The 21,763-nt window shown below is 46.4% G+C and overlaps 1 protein-coding gene across 1 annotated transcript in view; it reads left to right on the forward strand.

Moving 5' to 3' along the window:
- The window catches only part of LOC144685340 (uncharacterized), a 156,351-nt gene that overhangs the window by 60,974 nt on the left and 73,614 nt on the right, over nucleotides 1-21,763 (forward strand). The window contains exons 3-4 of the mRNA XM_078549748.1: nucleotides 6,999-7,039; nucleotides 14,153-14,251. Coding sequence (XP_078405874.1) covers nucleotides 6,999-7,039; nucleotides 14,153-14,251 — 140 coding nt within the window. The remainder of the gene's footprint in view (nucleotides 1-6,998; nucleotides 7,040-14,152; nucleotides 14,252-21,763) is intronic.

Consider the following 21,763-nt stretch of genomic DNA (forward strand, 5'->3'; position numbering starts at 1 on the left):
TCCATGAAACCCCTCCACCCCGACATCATTTACCTCCCCTGGGTTGTTCTGTGATCCTGGGACTCTGAGACGTGTTCTTCTGGCAGCAGCCACAGCCTCATTTGTGGTGCTGCTGAGCGCAAGAGCTGCCAGCCTTTGATCGGCCAGCAGCTCTTGCTAGGCGAGACTTCCGCCCCCAGGGACTTGATTCCAGAGGAAGGCCCACCATTAGCCTTGTCACTGCCTGATAGGTATGTGGTATGACAGGCCTTCCGGAAAAGAGGCAGTGGGGGTCTCTCACTGTCTCTCCAGCTGTCAGGTGAGACCCCTGATGCCTCAACAAGATTCTGTCCAATGTATGGAGCCTGCTTCAGTTGATAGTAAAAAAAAGGAAAGTGAAGTAAAATACAAAATTATGACAGTCTCGTAAACCAAATATAAAAAGTGAAAAATTAACAATTATTGAATTTCATATTCTCTCAGAAACTAACTCTTTGCACTTTAAAAAATAATGCAGTAGACTGGGAAGTGAGCTTGGGATTGCACCTGTTATATACTCATTCTCGATAATGATATTACATTTCTAGAGCAACCACAGAAAGTGCAGGCGAGGGATGTCCTGCTACGTTTTACATAATTTCACATGCTTAATGGAACTCCTTTTCCTCCAGAAGCCCAAGCCATCACCAACACTAATGTAACAGGGCCAAAAAAAAGAATGGGAAGTGAACTCCCGTTTTGATACAGCCAGTACTCCACTCTGAAATTTTTGGCTCTCCCCTCAGCCCCCAGTACAGGTTGGGCAAATTCACCTACGGTGCAGACCTGTAGAAAATTTCCTAAAATGACTGAAGGTACTTGCACCACTTAACCAAATGGATTTGGGGCAATTTTCATCTGCCAACCGTCTTGTTCACACTCAATATTTTAAAAAATATCTGTTACCCACTGGCCACCCAAGGCTTGCTGGATTCTATCTGAATGCTACTCCAGGTCACACAAAAATCATTTCACCTGCTGCGCACCCCTCCACCCCACATTTCAGATTATCTCTCCCCTTTAAATGTTTACATCTGTTTTAGCTCTGTGAAGGAGTTGCCAGATTTCCCGCCTTATCCCCCTGCAGTCAGTGAGTTGCCTGGCGATGCTGTTAGCTTACTAATATGATAGTATTATTTAATGAAGGATTCTTTTGAAAATTGATTGGCAAAATTAATTTGTGTCAGTCTTTGTACTCCGTTCCAAATAAATCATGTAGAGTTTGATTTTAAATTTATAATAAGAAAATTATGTGCTGATTATCATAAAGACTGTGCATCGAGCAAGCAATCTGTAAAGTGATCACACCTCCTACCCGACAGCTCCAGTGAGAGTTGGGAACTATTTTCATGGCCAGGCCTCATTTGAATGGGATTGCTGAACTGCCAGCACTCAATGAGCACTGGCAGGCTTCTCTTTTAAAAGGGGTGAGACGGTCCTGGTGACAAAGTGAACTCAGCAGCTTGCATCCAGTGGCAAAGTTTTGTGGGACCAGGAAGAGCATTCAGTCTTTAATAACTACTGCTTCAGCTGATCTACATCCAGAAATAGTGGGCAGAGCATGCGCACATTCTAACCGTAGAAGATGAAAATTGCGTCAGCTTCCTATTCCTGGGGCAGGATTTTCCTTCTGTCGGGCGGGCACAGCAGGTGGGCCTAAGAACGGCCACAAATGAGACTGCTGCCCGCGATCGGGCCCTGACCACAATTTCACGCTGGCGGGCCAATAAAAGCCCGCCCAGCGTGAATTGTGGCTCTGCACTGGCCGGGAAAGGCCTGTCAGCCACCAGGTCGCCATTGGGTTTAAAAGCAGCCCACCTGGAAGGCTGCCATGCAGGACGTTCCTTGAGCCGACACTATGGACCCGAGTGCAACTGGACACGGCAGGCGGGAGGGCAGGTCAGGTGGGCATTTGGCCCCCCGCTTCTCTGATGAGTGCCTCGCCATCCTCCTGGAGGAGGTGGCTGCCAAGAGGGACAGCTTGTCCCCAGGGATGGGAGGAGGCCACCGCAACTCATCGAGAGGGCATGGGAGGAGGTGGCAGCACTGATCAGCAACCGTGACATAGTACAGCGTTCCTGGGTGTAATGCCAGAAGTGCTTCAATGGCATGCTGCACTCAGGAAGGGTGAGTGCCATGTTGGTATGGGTCAGTGTGCAGATGTGTTAAGGTCTGGCCGTCCTCCCGTGGACCTCAGGGATGTTAGAGTCTGAGTGCCAACTGTCAATCACGCCAGAGCTGGCCAAGGGGGTGAGGCCTGGCTGCTTGGACTGAGTGCCTTGCGGCTCGAGGGCCATGACTTGGATATGCCCTGCCAGGTGCTCCTCAGCTGGGGTTGGCCAGGCTGCAGTGGCGTTGCATGTACAGAGTGGACTAATCTGTTGTTTCAAGAGAAGACAGCCCACAATAATATAGAAAGGTCGCAGACCGGCGGAAGTCCCGCTAGCCTCCTAATCCTCTTGAAGTATCAGCAAGATGCCCTAGGACTCGAGAGCTGGCACACCCCACGTGCAATCAGGCATGGCGAGGCAGGGGTGCCAGACAAAGGTAAGAGTGCAGTGTACAGAGGTGAGACTTTCAGCTTATGCAACCATTCTAGTGTAGTCCCTTCATTGACGTGAGCCTCAGACCTGGAGTCCTCATTGATCATTGGAAGACAAGTGCACTATGGTGCAAATCTCTGTTGTCTCACCAGGGTGCTTGGCATGCACAGTGAGTGTGATGACTTTAACTAATGACATGTCCTTCTTCTCGCTTTTAAGTTCACCAACAAGCGTTCGTTCTCCGGGTCCTGAAGGGTCATCCCTGATACCGGAGGACCACCAGGCGTCACTTGCACCTGCATCACACCCACTCTCAGAAGCAGGCACCAGTGCAGATACCAGCACCTCGGTGGGCATTAGAGCAGCGGATAGTATTTTGGTGTACATTGGTGAGGCCACTTCACAATTGCTTGAGGTGCAGGTGGAGACAGAGAGTGCCCAGGGCGCCGGCAGTTGGAGGATTGCTGGGGACCAGGATGATGCTCAGTCTAAAGCTGATGATGAGCCTCTGGAGTCGTCCATTAGACAGCAGATGCTGGATGTCCAGCGAGATGTGCGGGAGGACCAGGTGGAGATTCATGAGGGTGTGCATGCCATGGTCTCCGTGATGGAGGAGTCCATGCAGAGCGTGAGCACTGCGTTGACTGTCATGGCCGAGTGCACTGCCTCCTCCATTGAGGGAGTGACGACTCTCATGGAGAGGCAGCTCCAGGGACAGAATAAGCAGTTCCTGGGGTTGTGCTCAGATCTGCAAGCCCTCATACAGGCACTGATCTCAGGCGGCCAGTGTCAATGTGGGAGATGGATGAGGCACCCAGTATCCCAGCTAGGTGCCTGTCCATCAATGTTGTGCAGGGAGGTCCAGATTGACCTCACGCTGACGCATGATCTGCTTGTTGTCTCTGCGGGCTCTTCTCAGGGTGCTCTGAATAACAGCAGCAGCTCCTCCGCCCCTCCACCAGTGGCATCTGATGAGGCTGCGGTGACTGAAGAGATGCCAACTGTGGCATTGGCCACTCCCTCCCAGGCAGGGCCAGCACTGGCCAGAAGACAACCCGTCAAGGTCATCAAGGCCAACAAGACAGCAGAGTCAGCAGGCTGTCTCCAATGCTGGTGCCAGCGAGAGGACAGCAACTATATATAGCACTCACAAATGTAGGTTAAAGGCCGATGAGCACAAGAGGGACAGGTCATGGGTGATTTTATGTTCAATTTTGTTTACTTTATGTATACTGGTCTGATGTTGAATACCAGAAATGTTTCTGTTAAGATTACTGAACTGTCAGAATGCAATAAATTGTGGTTTTGTTGTCATGGCCTGAGTATGCTTCACCTTTTTATTTCATTGGTGCGGGAACACTAGTGTGTGAAGCTGGATGTAAGTGGCTCTGAACGTTTTTTAAAATTCATTCATGGGAGGTGGGCTTTGCTGGCTGGGCTAGCATTTATTATCCACCCTTAGCTGCCCTTGAGAAGGTGATGGTGAGCTGCCTTCTTGAACCGTTGCAGTCCATGTGGTGTAGGTACACCCACAGTGCTGTTAGGAAGGGAGTTCCAGGATTTTGACCCAGCGACAGTGAAGAAACAGCGATATATTTCCAAGTCAGGATGGTGAGTGATTTGGAGGGAAACTTCCAGGTGGTGGTGTTCCCATCTATCTGCTGCCCTTGTCCTTCTAGATGGCAGTGGTCATGGGTTTGGAAGGTGCTGTCGAAGGAGACTTGGTGAATTCCTGCAGTGCATCTTGTAGATGGTACACACTGCTGCTACTGTTCGTCAGTGGTGGAGGGAGTGAATGTTTGTGGATGTGGTGTCAATCAAGCGGGTTGCTTTGTCCTGGATGGTGTCAAGTTTCTTTAGTGTTGGGGGAGCTGCCTATCCAGGCAAGTGAAGTACTCCTGACTTGTGCCTTGAAGATGGTGGGCAGGCTTTGGGGAGTCAAGTGGTGAGTTACTCATCACAGGATTCCTAGCCCCTGACGTGCTGTTGTAGCCACAGAATTTATATGGCTAGTCCAGTTCAGTTTCTGGTCAATGATAACCTGCAGGATTATTGCTAAGCATGTGCCACTTTATAGCACTGTTGATGATCCCACTTTACTGATGATCGAGACTAAACTGATGGGCCAGTAATTCGTCATGTTGGATTTGTCCCGCTTTTTGTGTACAGGACATACCTGGGCAATTTTCCACATAGCCGGGTAGAAGCCAGTGTAGTAGCTGTACTGGAACAGCTTGGCTAGTGGCGCAGCAAGTTCTGGAGCACAAGTCTTCAGTACTATTGCTGGAATATTGTCAGGGCCCATAGACTTTGCAGTATCCAGTGCCTTCAGCCATTTTTTGATATTGCATGGAGTGAATCGAATTAGCTGAAGACTGGCATCTGTGATGCTGGGGAACCTCCGGAGGAGGCGGAGATGGACAGTATTCTTTGGGTTCAAATGAAAGGGTCCTTTCAGACATCCAGGATGGGCGGCAGCCCTGCCATGCCTTTGAAGCTAATCTTTGGAAGCCTAGCTGGAGGAGCATTGGACCAAGGTGTCCCTGGTGTCCCTGCCTCCCTGCAGGTTAGCGAGGTCTGCCTTCACACCCTCAGCATCCTCCTCACTGTGCTTCTCTCCTACTAGACTCAAAATCTGTGGCCTGTGCAGCTGCATCAAGATCCTCTTCCTCCAGTGGGTCCCCCCTTGCCAGTGCCAGATTGTGGAGAGCGCAGCATGCAACCATGATCAGTGACACCCACTTTGGGGGGTATTGTAATGCTCTCCCTGAATGGTCCAGGCACCAGAAGCGCATCTCAAGAAGACCTATAGTCCTCTCTACCACCACCCTTGTGGAGGCATGACTCATATTGTAATGCTTCTCTGCCTCTGTTCTTGGGTGGCGGAGAGGCGTCATAAATCACCTTTACAACAGATAGCTCTTGTCACCCAGCAACCATCCATCCAGTTGGGCTGGAACAATGAAGAGCCTCGGCTCCTGGGAGTGTCCCAGGATGTATGCGTCATGGGAGCTGCCAGGGTACCTTGCACAGACTTGCAGAATCTGCGTCTTGTGGCCACACGCTATCTGCATGTTCCTGTTGATGAAGGCCCCCAGCTGACCCGCTGGCATCTTGATGGCTACATGTGCACTGTCGATTTCACACTGGGCGCAGGGGAACCCAGCAATCACTGCAAAGCCTCTGGCTCACTCAGCCTGGCTAGCCTCCTCCGTACAGTAAAGAATAAAGATCAGTACCCATCTGAACAGTGCTTCTGTCACCAGCTTGACGCAACTGTGGACAGCTGATTGAGAGACTCCACACAGATCCCCCACTGACCCCTGGAAAGCGCCGGAGACATAGAAGTTGAGGGCCACTGTGACCTCCAGAGCCACTGGCATGGGGTGTCCACCCACACAGTCAGAGCTGATCTCAGGCCTAATCACCTGACAAATGGAGGTCACGCTCTCCCTTGAGAGGTGGAGCTTCCTTTGACATTGCACCTGAGACATATTGAAGTAGCTGCATCACTGCCTGTAAACTCTGGCAGCTGGATAGTGGCATCTTCTGCGGCCCCTTCCACCTTGGACTACCTGCTAGCCCTGCACCTCTTGTGCCTGCGCCCCTCCTCCCACAGGTCCCTCCCCTGGAAGCTGCATAGGGACACATGGCCTCCTCCCCCTTCTGCCCCTTTTGTCCTCCTCAGAGGAGATGCCTCCAGCAGACACCACAATCCCCATTACCAGGGTAAGGGAAGGCTGTCTGGTACCTGGAAGAGTCCACACAGTCTGAATCCTCTGGGGCCTGGCAGACAGTAATAAGTCCTGAAATGAAGCCTGGAAATGCTAAGAATCAAGCCCCGAACAGAGATGAAGCTGCCAAGCACCAATAAGAAACCAGCTGCAAACTATCTCCAAAACTCCTCACTACTCACACTGGCAATGCTGCTGAACCTTTTTATCATGCCCTTGGATGAGGTTTGTGAAAATGTCGGCTGACCACCTGCCCGTTTTATCCGTACAATGAGCAGAAAATTGCACAGGCAAGGATAAATCATAGTCAATTGGACTTTTAAGGGCCTTAAGCGGCCACTTAATTTATGGCAGGCACCGTTCCGGCACCCACCTGTGCCCGCTGAACAAAATATCACGCGAGTGCGTGATGCGTCGGGATACCCGCCCGCCGTCATCACACACCACTTTATTCCCGATCAGGTCGGGTGCATGCCCCCCATGGGTCAAAAAATTCTGCCCGTGGTCTAAGACACCAATTTTAATGCTTTACTGAGGTTCTCGTCTATGTATGTTTTTGTTTTTTTAAAACTTTTGCCTGCCTATCACTCCATTTTCAGTGTGAATGAAGGTGTAGGCAGACAAACATCATCCCATTCTTTTTATTTGCAACTGCAATGGCCTGCTGACTGATTACTAATACTGACTTCTTTCTCTCATTTAGCATGTGATCCCTACATTGAAATCATTGAAGAGCCAAAACAGGTGAGCTACAACAAATCATGCGAATAATCATTTGTTTTTGCTGGAGCTGCAAATATTTATGCTTCAAGAAGCATGCATATTGGCTATTTGGATTTTTAAAAATTAGTTCACAGGGTGTCGGCACTGCTGACTTTGCCAGCATTTATTGACCATATCTAGTTGCCCTTGATAAGGTGGCGCTGTGTCACCTTCTTGAACTGCTGCAGTCCATGTGGTGTAGGTACACCCATAGTGCTGTAAGGAAGGGAGTTCCAGGATTTTGACCCAGCAACAGTGAAGGAACGGTGATATAGTTCCAAGTCAGGATGCTTTGTGGCTTGAAAGGGAACTTGCTGATAGTGGTGACCCATGCATCTGCAGCCCTTGTCCTTCTTGGTGGTAGAGGTCACAGGTTTGGAAGGTGCTGGCGCTGGATCCTTGGTGAGTGCTGCAGTGCATCTTGTAGATTGTACATACTGCTGCCACTATGTGTTGGCAATGGAGGGAATGAATGTTGAAGGTGGTGGACGGGGTGCCAATCAAGAGGGCTGTTTTGTCCTGGTTGGTGTTGAGCTGCTTGAGTGTTATTGGAGCTGCACTCATTCAAGCAATTGGAGGATATTCCATCACACTCCTCACTTGTACCTTGTAGATAGTGGGCAGGCTTTGGGGAGTCAGGAGGTGAGGTACTCACTGCACAATTTCAAGCCTCTGACTTGCTCTTGTAAACACAGTACTTACATGGCTGGTTCAGTTCAGTTTCTGGTCAATGGTAATGCCAGGATGTTGACAGTTGATAGGACTGCACAAATGAATCCTCATTAAACATTGCAGAAAACATGCAAATGTATGGAATTAGACAGGCAACCACTTAAACCATCAAGTAAAATCTTCATCTTAATGCATAATAATTTGTTAACAAAAACATAAGAAAATCAAGTGAGAACAAAAACATTTTGTCCATTAAATCCATTCCGTCCAAAATGTTTATTCTTCCCTCATTCCTCCCCAACAGCAGCCATAAGGCATTAAGGCCTGAAGATTGGCCTGGGGTGAAATTCATAAGATAAACTATTGCCTTGTTATTTGAATCATCAGGTTACTCCCAGAATACCTCCTTTAATTTTATTGATTTTTGTTATGTTTGAGATTACTAAGTGGTTCATTTATAATCAAGGCTGTGTACACTTTGGAGCAGAGGGTTCGCAGCACAAGCCTCACCACCATGTTTCTTCAGGTTCCCCTTCACTGGGGAAAACTATGGGACACCAAATGGAACCTGAGGCGGTAGAAATGAGATGTCCTCTCTGCCATATTTCCGTACTTTTGCTGGACCTGTGCCTGCTGGAAGCACAGGCTCATTTAAATCACTCGGGTGAGCCGCAGGACAACCAATTGCAGAGCTAATACATAAGTCTGTACCACATTTCCTCCTGGCTGTGCCTGAGAACCGAGTGTTTCCAAGTGCAATGAAGTGGAATATCTCCCCACCTTTTGTTGTCTTACGATAATTGTTCAAGTTGAGTCACTTTAAAAATAACCATATTTCTCCAAAAAGAAAAAAAATTATATTTTATTTAATAATATATCTAATAGATAACACAGTGAGGGCATATTATCCCTTGTGTTGAGTTCTTAAGCCCAGTTATCGGAGGAGGAGGAGACAAAAATTGCCTGAGGAGCTGTGCAGCAAACATAAAGTGCATTTGCATAGGAAGTGAGGGAATAACCAAGATTGAATTAATCTTGATCATCTCACAACCTAGTATTCTAAGATTCTTGGAAGTAAGTCCCTGACCATGATTTTCAAAGGGCTGCGGGATCGTGACTCTGTGAGGGCAGGCTTTGAGAATTGTGGTCCCAAAGGTCATATCGGAATCCCAACACCTCTGGGACAGTTTCAAAATTTTCAAAGGGCCAGCATGGGGCGTAGGGAACAGGAAACATAACCGCCACCAATTAGTGGCCCCTTAAACTCATTAACAAGCCTGTCCTTTTGAATGTGGAATTTTAAAAATGTTTTCCTGGTGAGCCCAAGTGGCCTTGTGCACGTTAGTTTAACCTGATTGTGCAATAGTAGCCCAGCATGTAGATGTCATCTACTTGATGTGTCATGGAAAGATTAATTACAGAATGTATGGTGAGTTCTTGATCTTTACTGTTCCACAGGGACAGAAGGTAACTTTTCAACATGGAAAGAGTTTGCTGTGAGAATCTGGAAATTTTCTCTGCTGTTGCTTTGAGTTGAAATCTGAGGGATCAACTGGCACCAGCAAGAGCACTGCACCAAATCTTGGCATCCATGACTGCATCCGAGCTCCTGGCCTCCTTCCAAGGAGCACCCTGCGCAAATCAGCAAGGCAGCAGCAGCCCCCAACATGGCTGTTGCCTGCCTTTGCTGCTGGTGCTAGGCGGGCAGCTCCTGTCTCCTGGCAAGCTGAGCTTGCCTCCTGGCCAATTAGACCATTTAAATTTAAAAATAGCATTGCAAGAGCATTGAAAATCTAGCCCCCTGAGACAGCCAATTTGGGAAATACTGAGCAAGCGAGAGTGCCTAAGAAGAGGGAAAAATAGTTTAAAATGAAAAGTAATAATATCGCTCGAATAAATAGAACGGCTGATTCTCTAATCAATGTTCTCGTTGAAGATTGGCACTCACAGAGGGTTCTCGTGATACGACAATGGATCTACAGCTCACAATTTTTCATCTGTTCAAATTAAGTGAGCTCTGGTCTTGCTAGGAGTGTCTAAACAGGGATTTAACCATATTGACTGCTGATGATATACACAGCTCTGAAAAGTGGAGGTTCAGTGGGACTTGCCTTATTGAGTCCATTTCAGTACCAAATCTGATCAGGCAGGCTGTAGTTTTGGGAGATACAAACACTGCTTTGGAGAAGAAATCATCCTGTTAATTGCATTGCATCATGGCAGTATCTCTCCGTCTGGTATAGGTTTGAATTTGGGAATAGATAATGTTTATTTCTTTTTGGAATTATATAGAAATAAATAAAAATAGAAAACTCCTCTAGCAATGGAAATTTTAATTTTACTATATTTGTAGTTATTGCATCCTTTTTTTGAAAATTCTCCACCCTTCTTTGTGTAAGCATTGTTCTTTTAGTGTGACACCAGCCAGGCAATTTAATCCTTGGTACCTGTTCCATGATTAGCTGCCTGTGTGTGCTTGAAAAGAGAACAGAGTGACTTGTCCATGAAAGCAGTTTCTAGATGTGGAAAAGAGCTATCTTCTGTCCCAGTGGAACAGTAAAGATCAAGAACACACCATACATTCTGCATCTAACCTTTCTGTGGCACAACACATAGATGACAGCTACATGCTAGGCAACAATGGAAAAATCAGAACAACTCAGAGCAATAGAGCATTGAGTTTCAATGGTTAATATTCAACTTTGATAGATGGAGTTCAGTGTGGGGAAGTGTGAGTTCATCCACTGTAGACCTCAGAAAGATTGATCAGAGTAACATAAGTGCTCAGAAACTAAGACCTGTGGAGGAACCAAGAGATTTCGGGGATCCATGTACAGAAATCAATAAAAGCTAGTGGGCAGGTACAAAAATAATGAAGAAGACTAATGAATGTTGGTCTGTATTTCAAGGGGGTTGGAGTAAAAAGAGGTGGAAATTATGCAACAGTTTAAAAAGCTGTAGTTAGACCTGTAATGGGGCTTAGACCTCACATTCTATATTTTTATAATATTTGTATACAATAGTCTCATAAGTCTTCTCTGAACTGCTTCCAATGCATTTACATCCTTCCTTAAATAAGGTGATCAATACTGTACGCAGTACTCCAAATCTGGTCTCACCAGTACCCTGTACAACTGAAGCATAACCTCCCTACTTTTGTATTCAATTCCCCTCACAATAAATGATAATATTCTATTAGCTTTCCTAATTACTTGCTGTACTTGCATACTTGCCTTTTGTGATTCACGCAGTAGGACACCCAGATCCGTCTGCACCCCAGAGCTCTTCAATCTCTCACCATCTAGATAATATGCTTCTCTTTTATTCTTCCTGCCAAAATGGACAATTTCACATTTTCCCTCATTATACTCCATCTGCCAGACCTTTACCCACTCACTTAACCTATCTATATTTGTTTGTAGCCTCCTTATGTCCTCTTCACAACTTACTTTCCTACCTATCTTTGTGTCATCAGCAAATTTGGCAACCATCCCTTTAATCCCTTCATCCAAGTCATTTGTATAAATTGTAAACAGTTGATGTCCCAGCACTGATCCCTGTGGCATGCCACTCATTACACCTTGCCAACCTGAAAAAGACTCATTTATGCCTACTCTCTGCTTCCTGTTAGCCAGCCAATCTTCTATCCATGCCAATATGTTACCCCCTACACCATGAGCTTTTATTTTCCGCAATAACCTTTGATGTGGCACTTTATCCATTGCCTTCTGGAGATCTAAATACAGTACATCCACTTGTTCCCTTTTATCACAGCACATGTTGCTTTCTCAAAGAACTCCAATAAGTTGGTTAAACATGATTTCCCTTTCACAAAACCATCTTGACTCTGCCTGATGACCCTTGAGCTAATCCAAATGCCCTGCTGTAACTTCTTTAATAATAGCTTCTAACATTTAGGGAGTTTTGGAAAATTTAAACCAATGAATCAACTATCTCGCTAGACACTTCTTTTAAGACCCTAGGATGAAGTCTATCAGGACCGGGCTCTTGTCAGTCCACAGCTCCAACAAGTTACTCAGTACCACTTCTCTAGTGACTGTAATTTTCCTGACTTCCTTCCCCACTTCCATTTCCTGGCTTATAGCTGCTCCTGGGATGTTACTTGTATCCTGTATAGTGAAAACCGATGCAAAATACCTGTTCAATTCATCTGCCATCTTCTTGTTTTCCATTATCAATTCACCAGATTCGCTTTCTATAGGACCAATGCTCACTTTGTTAACTCTGTTCCTTTTTAAATATTTATAAAAACTCTTACTATCTGTTTTTAAATTTCTGGCTATCTTTCTCTCATACTCTAATTTTTCCCTCCTTATTAGGCTTTCAGTCATTTTCTGCTGTGTCTACCTCCTGGTACAAAGAATCCAGGTAACTTGCCCCCTCCCTGATGCATCACAGTGTCTGTAGTTCAGCCTGCAGTTTATAAACTCTGAGCTGAAGCTGTTCAAACTTCAAACACTTACAGCAGACATGTTTGCCCTGGATCAAACTGGCATCTAGGAGCTCCCACATGCTGCAGCTGCGCACATCGCCTGTCCTGACACCCTTAATGCATTCTAAGTAACTATTTAATTATTTTATTCAAGGATATATTTTACTTTTGTTTATATATATTTTATTAACCTTACCACCAGTTGTTCAGCTATTTTGAAGCTTAGGAATAGAATAAACCTTAGTCACTTACCAGACACTCACCAAATAGCTAGCTTCTTCTCCTGTAGCAGAGGGGATCACCCAGAGCAGCTTGACCATTACTCAATGCCGCACCACCCCACCACCACACCCCCCAGCCCGCAACCACTCCTCCGCCCCACCCCTCCCACCCCACCCCCCATCCCCCCCACCCCACCACTCCCCGCCGTGAGTGTTAATGACTCTGTAAAGCCCCCAGACCCTTTAGAGGACAGAGTTCCAAAATCAATGGCTTTGCTTATGCCTGATACCCAACAGAGGGAATTCAGAACTCTAAAGTTGAATAGACTTCCCCATGAAGATGAATTTCAAATGCACTGACCCAGATTTAAACCTCAGAAAAGAAAATGCAGCAGGGAACTGCCATTGCCCCTGCTAGCTGTGCGTCTGATGTACCAGTGTGAATGAGAGAATGCATATATACTTCTTTACTTTCTCTTCTTTCTTCATAAGACCACATGAAAAATGAAATAGAATTCATTTTTTTCCCCGAGGCCGCAAGGGATGTAACAGGGCTAAGACTTCATACTCTATATTTTTATAAAATATGTATCCTTATAGCTACTTTCTGAATTTCTAAAACTGAACAATGACCTTTTAAAATGATTGAAGCTATGTCTGGCTGTGACCCTCAAACCATAAGAGTTATTTGGCAGTTTTACAGCACCTTGTGCCTCGTTATCTCTGAAGAGACACAAATGACAACTGTCAGGGTTGGGAAATACGCCGCCACTTATGAAGAAGGAAATCAAAATCAAAAAATCTTTCTGTTTATGGACGGGTGGTAAGAGGAGAAATCAGGCCTGTTTAAATTAAACCCCCTCCTGTGTGTAACAGACCATTTCTCGGGTACTGTGTTGAGTTCTGGACACTACACCTGAGGAACGATATATTGGCCTTAAAGTGGGTACAGCACAGATTCACCAGAATGATAAAAGCAAAATACTGCAGACGCTGGAAATCTGAAATAAAAGCAGAAAATACTGGAAAAGCTCAGCAGGTCAGACAGTATCTGTGGAGAGAGAAACAGAGTTAACATTTCGAGTCCAATATGACCCTTCATCAGAACTCAATGATGAAGAGTCATTTCAGACTCGAAACATTAACTCTATTCCTCTCTCCACAGATGCTTCCAGACCTGCTGAGTTTCTCCAGCATTTTCTGTTTTAATTTCACCAGAATGATACTATAGCTAGGAATGGTAAATTTGTTACAACAGGTTGCACAGACTAAGCCTGTATTCCCTTGAGTAGAGAAAGTTAAAAGGTGATCCAATTGAGGTATTTAAGATGATGAAAGGATTTGATATGACAGATAGAGAGTAACTATTTCCTCTGTTGCGTGAGTACAAAACAAGGGGACTTAACATTAAAATTCGAACTTTGTCATTCAGGGGTGATATTAGGAATCGCTCCTTAGCACAAAGGTTTGTGGAAATTTGGAGCGGTTCCCAAAAGAGCTGCTGAGGTTAGGTCATTTTAAAATTAAGATTGATAAATTTTTGTTCGACAAGAGTATTAAGAGATATGAAACCAAGGCAGGTTAAGGTACAGCGCTGACATGATCTAATTAAATCATGGAATATGCTTGAGGAGTTGAATGACCCACTCCTCTTCCTATAACAAACATTGTTTGATATTTATTAACATTTAAATATTTTACAATAACTGAGAAACAAAATAATCGGTTCATATTACTTCTATTTTGAAGCGAGGTTTCCGCTTTCGTTATGGATGTGAAGGACCATCTCATGGCGGCTTACCAGGAGTCTCAAGTGAAAAAAACAAAAAAACATACCCAACAGTGAAGGTATTTGATGTTTACCAAACTATGACTTGTCAAACATTCAACATTATCCTTTTAAATTTATTTAAACATTTGTTTTTTCTGAGAAAATTTATAAATTTTCATAGTGGAGTAAAATCAAGTCAAAGCTATCAAGAGGAAGAGAAATTCAAAGATATTTGGAAATAAATCAAGACTTCCACATTTGTGAATTATGGTAATTCTTAGAACCTTCAGTGAGGTGAGGGCGATTTTGGGCTTTGATATGGAATGGATACTCCTGCTCCTCCTGGTCATACAAAATATCTCCCAAAAATGGACCAAGCTATCTTTGGAGCAGCCTCCAGAAATTCCTTCGGGAACTGCTGATTAAACTGCTCACTGCCTTGTACAAATGGTTAGAGCATGCCCAGACCACGTACTGCCCATTTCTACCTTAAAATCGCAAACAGGGTCCTACAACTACTGTAGGAATCCAATTTTCCTGTGCAGGACCTTCCTGTTTTGGATGTTAGTGCTAGGCATTCATGGCCTACATTAAAATTGCATTATGTGGCTCTTTGGCATGAAGAATCCTACTTCAGACACCATAAGATAGGCTTCCAGTCTGGAGTATGTTAACAGCAAGTCTTTATTAACAACCCTTGACTATGTATATGTTTACAGTAGAAGGTACAGATATGGAGCTGACCCCATTCTAGGTCTTAACCCAACTGTGTCCATCTCTAGATTGACACTGGCTCTGGATCATGTGTCTTCTTACATCACTATGCAGTTGGTGCTGTACTCAGTCCCACATTAACCCTTTATGTACCAGGCCCTTTCTACTACAGGGTACCCAAGGGCAGCTGCAGCTTTCAACTGCTGAATGCCTCTTTAAACCGAGTGACCAGTAGTTGGCAATTGCCCCATGGTCTCTTTATTCCAATTTCACATAGCTCCCAATGGAATTTTTTATACACTTTTGATGAATATTTTAAATCTGTGGCACACAGTTTATCTTACACACTTTCATAATTACTGGAGCAAATGCGTTGAACATGATGTTATCTTGGAATGATAAAGACTAGTTCATAATTTGTGGTAATCAAATTACTGCAGATTTAACTGCAGAAAAATAGTCTGATTTAAATGTATTTGCGGCATTTATAGACTGGATAACAGTTCTAAATATGCTATGAATATTCATTAACCTAAAACCTTAACTAATTATACCCTACCTTCAAGATAAAATAAGTGGCTTGCAAGAATCTCGTGGTGCCCAGTTCATGTTTGCTTTGGTGTGTAGTCGGGTCTGAGGTGAACGGTTTTTGTCGTCTACAGCACCACAAGGGAGAGGATGAACAGGAGAATGGCAGCTTGCTTAGAGGCATGGGTCTGGCAAGGGTGAGTCAGTGGTGAGGGAAGGCGATGATGTGGAGTTGGGTCGGGGTCATGGAGGAGTGGAAGAGGAATCCAAGGAAGGATAGAGGGGTGGGGTTGAGGACAGAGAGGAGTGGAAGAAGGAAGAGCCTGGTGGCCTGTATGTGCTGGGAAGCTGGTGGAAACAGTCAGTCAAGATAAGAAAATGAGGGGCCTAAAGAACAGTGTCAGTACTGTCCACAGGTAGGTCCATCTCAAGGTGTTGACTGGCAGAGTTCTTACAGGGCTTTGAGTTCATCAACAACATTTCAGTTATCCCTGTTGAGAGTGATCTCAAACAATGTCCTTTACCGTTGCCACAGAGTGGCGAGTACAACACTGGACACTAACATGAACATTCAATAAAGGGTGAACTAAAAACACAACATTGGTTTCTTCCACAACAAAGTAATGTCTCTAACTCCTATGTAACCAGTAATGTGTGCCAACCATGAGGCTTGCCAGTACATTTAGCTCTCTGACTAAGCTAGCCTCAGCAAATAACGATGATGCACATGATTTAAGTGAAACAAATGTAATGTGACATATTTACACATGAAATCTAAAGTTGAAAAACCTCATGCCACTCTTGTGCTTTCAATAAGTCTTTTCTTAATGGCATTGGAGTCAGGCAGAAAGTTGTGGCTCTGATGAAGAGCATCCCTATTTGTCCAGCAGGCTGTTTTATAGCCTGCCCTGTACCCACTGTACTGTCCGCTGACGGTGGGTTTCACCACTGAAAAGCTTCCCCTGTCGAGTGATTGCATGTGTCTCCCCTGCACATCACTGGCACTTTAAACTTTAATTGGAATCGCGTGGGAACCAGCAAAAAGCAAGAGGCATCCGCTTCTTGTTCCGCTGTTAGGAACGACATGCCACAGATAGAAATCCAGGTGACGCAGGTCTTCCCCACTGGCTGGAGGGCCAGCGAGTGCCCTGTATCACCTCAGGGCGTTAAACTCCAGTCTTGCAGCCCAATAACTAACTATGCAATAGTATGATCTGGAGAATGTCAAATGGTACCTTTTTACTTTTCAGACTAGACACCATGCCCTTCACATGCTGGTAGGCAGATAGGTTATCACTTTCTGGAAATGAGACTAATGTAAGTACATTCAGCTGATTTATTTTGCAAAATACATTGACCGAAGAAACAGAGATGCAGACCTTTAGAACTGCTTCAATAATGCTTCCTGCAACATACAAAACAACTGAAATATGCGACAGATTCTTACATAATAGGATACAGCTCACTTCTTTTTCATTTCTAATCAAACCCTTTAGCTGTGGACTATATTTTAGACTCTTGTCTGGGTCTTGTTCCTGCCTCTTGCATCTTTTGTTGAAACTGGAACACAATTGATTCATTGTTTCTGAGAAGAGGAAGTAAAGAGGCTGTCCCTCTGGGTTTTTTTTTGCCTATCCAGTGGTCAATTAAATTCCCTTCCAGGAGTATAGTGTTAGCAGATACATCATGGTATGAACACAAAGATACCACCATCCCATATGAATGTGGAAGCCCAGATTGAGACAATGAATAACGTGAAACAAAGTTTATAAAGGAAAATATAGGGCAGAGTTTTGTCCTTGGCGGGCGAGCTCAGTGGGGGCGATTGGAAAGCCGACTGCCACCCACTTCGGCACAGTATGGCGATTTCACGCTGGTGGGCCAATTAAGGCTGGCCCAGCGTGAAAGGCACCTGGGAAAGCTCCGGGAAGAGGCAAGCAGGGGCAGGGGCATGATGTCCGCCAGGTCCAATAGCGACCCGGTGGCCGATTCAAAAGTGACCCAGGCAGCCCTGGAAGGCTGCCACGGAAGGACGCTGAAGTCTCGATGGATCCCAGTGCAGTTGGACATGGCAGGCGAAAGGGCAGGTCTGCGGGGCCACATACCCTGCGCTTCTCCAATGAGTGCCTTGCTGCCCTCCTGGAGGAGGTGGCAACCAGGAGGGAAACCCTTGTCCCCAGAGACGGGAGAAGGAGGCCCCCGCCTCGCACCAAAAAGGCCTGGGAGGAGGTGGCATCCAGGGTGAGCAGCCATGATGTGGTGAGGCGCACATGGGTGCAGTGCTGGAAGCGCTTCAATGATGTGCTGTGATCGGGAAGGTGAGTACCGTGTTGGCATGGGTCAGTGTGCAGAACAGCTAAGAGCTGGCCACCCGCCCATGAACCTCAGGGATGTTAAAGAGTGGCAACTGTCAATAACGCCAGAGCTGGCCAAGGGGGTGAGCGCTGGCTGCTTGGACTGAGTGCCTTGTGGCTCAAGGGCCATGAATTGGCTGAGACCTGCCAGGTGTTCCTCAGCTGGGGTTAGCCAGGCTGCAATGGCACTGCAGGTACAGAGTAGACTAATCGATGCTCCTCTATTCTTTCAGGAGATGACATTCCATATAAATATTGAGAGGTTGTGGAATGGTGGGGGACCCCCACAGCTACTATGCGCTATGAGCAGGAGGCACTGGAGCTCGAGAGGCGGCATGCGGTCAACCGGCCGCAGTGAGGTTTGGGTGCCAGACAAAGGTAAGAGTGCAGTGCACTGAGGTGATAATGTCAGCTATTGCAGCCATCGTAGTGTTGTCTCTATATTGATGTGAGTTTCAAAACTGGAGTCCCCATTGATAATCGAAAGATGAGGGCACCATGATGCAGATATCTGTTGTCTCACCAGGGTGCCTGGCAAGCACAGTGACAGTGTCATGACTTAAACTAATGACATGTCCTTCTTCTCCCTTTTAGCCACACCAGCAGGCATTCGCAATGAGGACCCTGAAGGCCCACCCCTGACCCCAGAGGACCACCATGCTCAGCACGCACCTTTGTCACACCCTATCAAGCAGGCAAGAGCGCAGATACCAGCACCTCGGTGGGCTTAAGATCGCCGTCTAGTATCTCGATTCACATTGATGAGGGCAGTTCACACTCACTTGAGGTGCAGGTGGAGGCAGAGAGTGCCTAGGACACGGGCAGTCGGAGGACTGCTGGAGACCGGGACAATGCTCAGTCAATGGTTGATGATGGGCCTCTGGAGTCGTCCATTAGGCAGCAGATGCTGGAAATCCAGCAGGGCTTGTGGGAGGATCTGGCGGACATACATGAGGAAATGCGTGCCATGATGTCCATTTGGGAGGAGTCCCTGCAGAGAATGAACACTGCATTGACCCTCATAGCCGGGTGCAATGCCTCCTCCATGGAGAGAGTGGTGATTCTCGTGGAGAGGCTAATCCAGGGACACAATCAGGAGTCCCTGAGGATGCACTTGGACCTGCAAGCCCACACACTGGCAATGACCTCAGCTGGTCAGTGTCAGTGTGGGAGATGGATCGGGCACCCAGTATCGCAGCTAGGTACCCATTCATCAATGGTGAGCAGGGAGGTCTATAGTGGCCTCACGTTGGCGCCCAAGCTGCCTGTGTCTCTGCGGGCTCCTCTCAGGGCACTCCGGGTGATGCCAGCAGCTCCTCAGCCCCTCTGCCAGTGACCGTGGCATCTGATGAGGTTGCAGCAACTGGGGAGATGACAGCCGTGGCACTGTCCGCTTCCTCCAAGGCGGGGCCTTCACAGGCTCCACAGGCCAGAAGACAACCACAAAGGTCATCAAGGCCAACAAGACAGCAGAGTCAGCAGGCTGTCTGCAATGCTGGTGCCAACGAGAGGGGAACACCTAGACGTAGCACCCGCAAACATAAATGAAAAGCCCTTAAGCACAAGATGGCCATATCATGGGTGATATTTTGTTCTCCCATTTTGCTTTAACTTTTTTAATGGTGTGATTAAGAACACCGGTTAATGTTTATTTCAGCTATGTTTCACATGCACAATTAAATGAGATTTTATTTTGTGCTATTGGCCTCTGTATGCTTCATTTGTTCTGTAGGTGCAGGGTAAGCCATTATGTAATGATGGGCGTGTATCTCCTGAAACTTTATTGTACAGTCACAGAGTGTATGTTGGTGGCCAAGAAAATGGTCCCCTCTGGGATCGAGTATTCAACCTGCAGCCCTGGCACATGGTGGTGGTTCTTATTTGGTAGGCTAGCTGAAGGAGCATTGAATAAAAGCTTCCCGGGTGTCCCTGCCTCCCTGGAGGTTACCCAGGTCAGCGTCCATGCCCTCAGCATTCTCCTCACCATGCTCGTCCTCAGACTCACTAGTGGACTCATCATCTGTGGCCTGCACAGCTGCATCAACATCCTCTTCCTACACCGCGTCCCCCCTTGCCAGTGCCAGATTGTGGAGAGCACAGCATGCAACCACTATCAGTGACATGCGCTCTGTGGGGTATTGTAGTGTGGGGCACACTAAACGGTCCAGGCATTAGAAGTGCATCTTGTGAAGACCTATGGTTCTCTCTACCACTGCCTTTGTGGAGTCATGGCTCCTGTTGTACCACTGCTTGGTCTCTGTTTTTGGGTGGCGGAGAGGCATCATGAGCCACCTTTTCAGGTGGTGCCTCAGGGAGATTTGTTTCAGTCCTAAAGTTTTAAATAAAGGTTTTTTACACTTATAAAACATGTCCCCTCATGTGACACTATCACATGTGCTGGAACATGTCAAAGAATAAATGTATAAATTTTTATTAGATTTTAAAACACTTCATGAAACCTGATCCCGCCTATGGATGAGATTTCATGCAAAATGCGAAGGCTGCCTGGGCTCTTCCTCTGCCCGGCAACCTTAAGGTTGGACGGGCAGCTCATTAAATTGCATTAATTAGGTTTTAAGTGGCCTTAATAGGTCTTTGACAGTTCTGCAGGAGCGCAGCCAAGTCGACTGTGTGCCCGCCGAACTGAAAATCTAAATGACACGCAGTGACACCGGGACACCCCCCCCCCCCCGGACGTCACCGCACGTCATTTTACGCGTCAGAGAGCGGGCCCCGCCCCCGCTCACCGACTGGAGAATTCTATCCCTATAAATCTCTCATGTTGCCAATATGGTCAGTACCTTTGGGAAAAATAAACATACTGCTTGGCCTTGCTTATCTTGTTAATTGCAAACATCCTATCATTCCTTTGAAACCTAAACAACCCCTTCACTTATCTAAAAATTCTAATTACCTTCACAGCCTGCATGCTGCCCTCATCCATGTTTACTCATTAGCATTTCAAATGCCTTTTACGCATAACTTCTTTTGATAATTTCAACCTTGCAGTCTATCTGACTCAAATTCAATTAAATCACACAGACAGAACCATCTACACTCACACTCATAAACCTACTTTACAATAAACCACAATAATATTATGAAAAATATGATAGTTTCATGACAGTGGGTACATGTTCACAATTAGGCTGGGGGTCACAACCTGGTGAGCAAATCACAGATACATCACAGTAGCTGATGGAGATGTGATGGCCAAGGCTCCTGACAGTCAGAGGACTGTTGGAAACCAGGCCCATGCTGATCCCCATGTTGATGATGGGCTTATGGGAATGGCCACAAGAAACTTGCAGGAGATGCAGAGACAGGCAGGGGAACATCTGGCAAGAAATGCCAGAGGCTTTCCTTAGGCTTGAGCAAACGGCGGAGGATTCCATCTAAGCCATGTGTTCTGTCATGGCTCCAGCATTTGAATGCATGCCCTCCTCCATGGAGAGATTGGTGACTGCCATGGAGAGCTAGGTGCAGCAGAACATTCAGTGGCTCCTGGATGTGCGCGCAAATCTGCTTCTATTACTCTGGCCATGGACTCTATACACTGTTGGCTAGGCAAGAGGGGTCTCCCTCCTGGTTCCCCTTCTCATCCTAGAACCAGGAAGGTGCCCTCGTGTGCCAACAGGGAGGAGGAGCATCAGTAATCCACCCTGGAGCAGTGGCATCTCAAGGCGCTGCAAGGGAGAGTTGCTGCTCCTCCTCCCCACTGCCAGTGACTCCAATATTTCCAGTAGGTGAGGTCAAAGAGGGTACATCTGCATCTGTGTAGGAGACCGTCAGCAGAACTGAACCGTCTGGAACTCTGACCCATGAGAGGATGGCTGCCAAGGTCAGCTCAGGCAATGGGGCATAGCTTTCAGCAGGCTGCCTCCATCTCACGTTGTGCAATGTTGGGGTCGCACCAAGGTGTAGTGGTAGAAAACGTAAATGAGCAACCTTCCATTGGCACAAAAGTGGCACGGAAGTCCAATCATTTATGGG

Source organism: Cetorhinus maximus, chromosome 10 (assembly GCF_964194155.1).
Source record: "Cetorhinus maximus chromosome 10, sCetMax3.hap1.1, whole genome shotgun sequence".
NCBI lineage: Eukaryota > Metazoa > Chordata > Chondrichthyes > Lamniformes > Cetorhinidae > Cetorhinus > Cetorhinus maximus.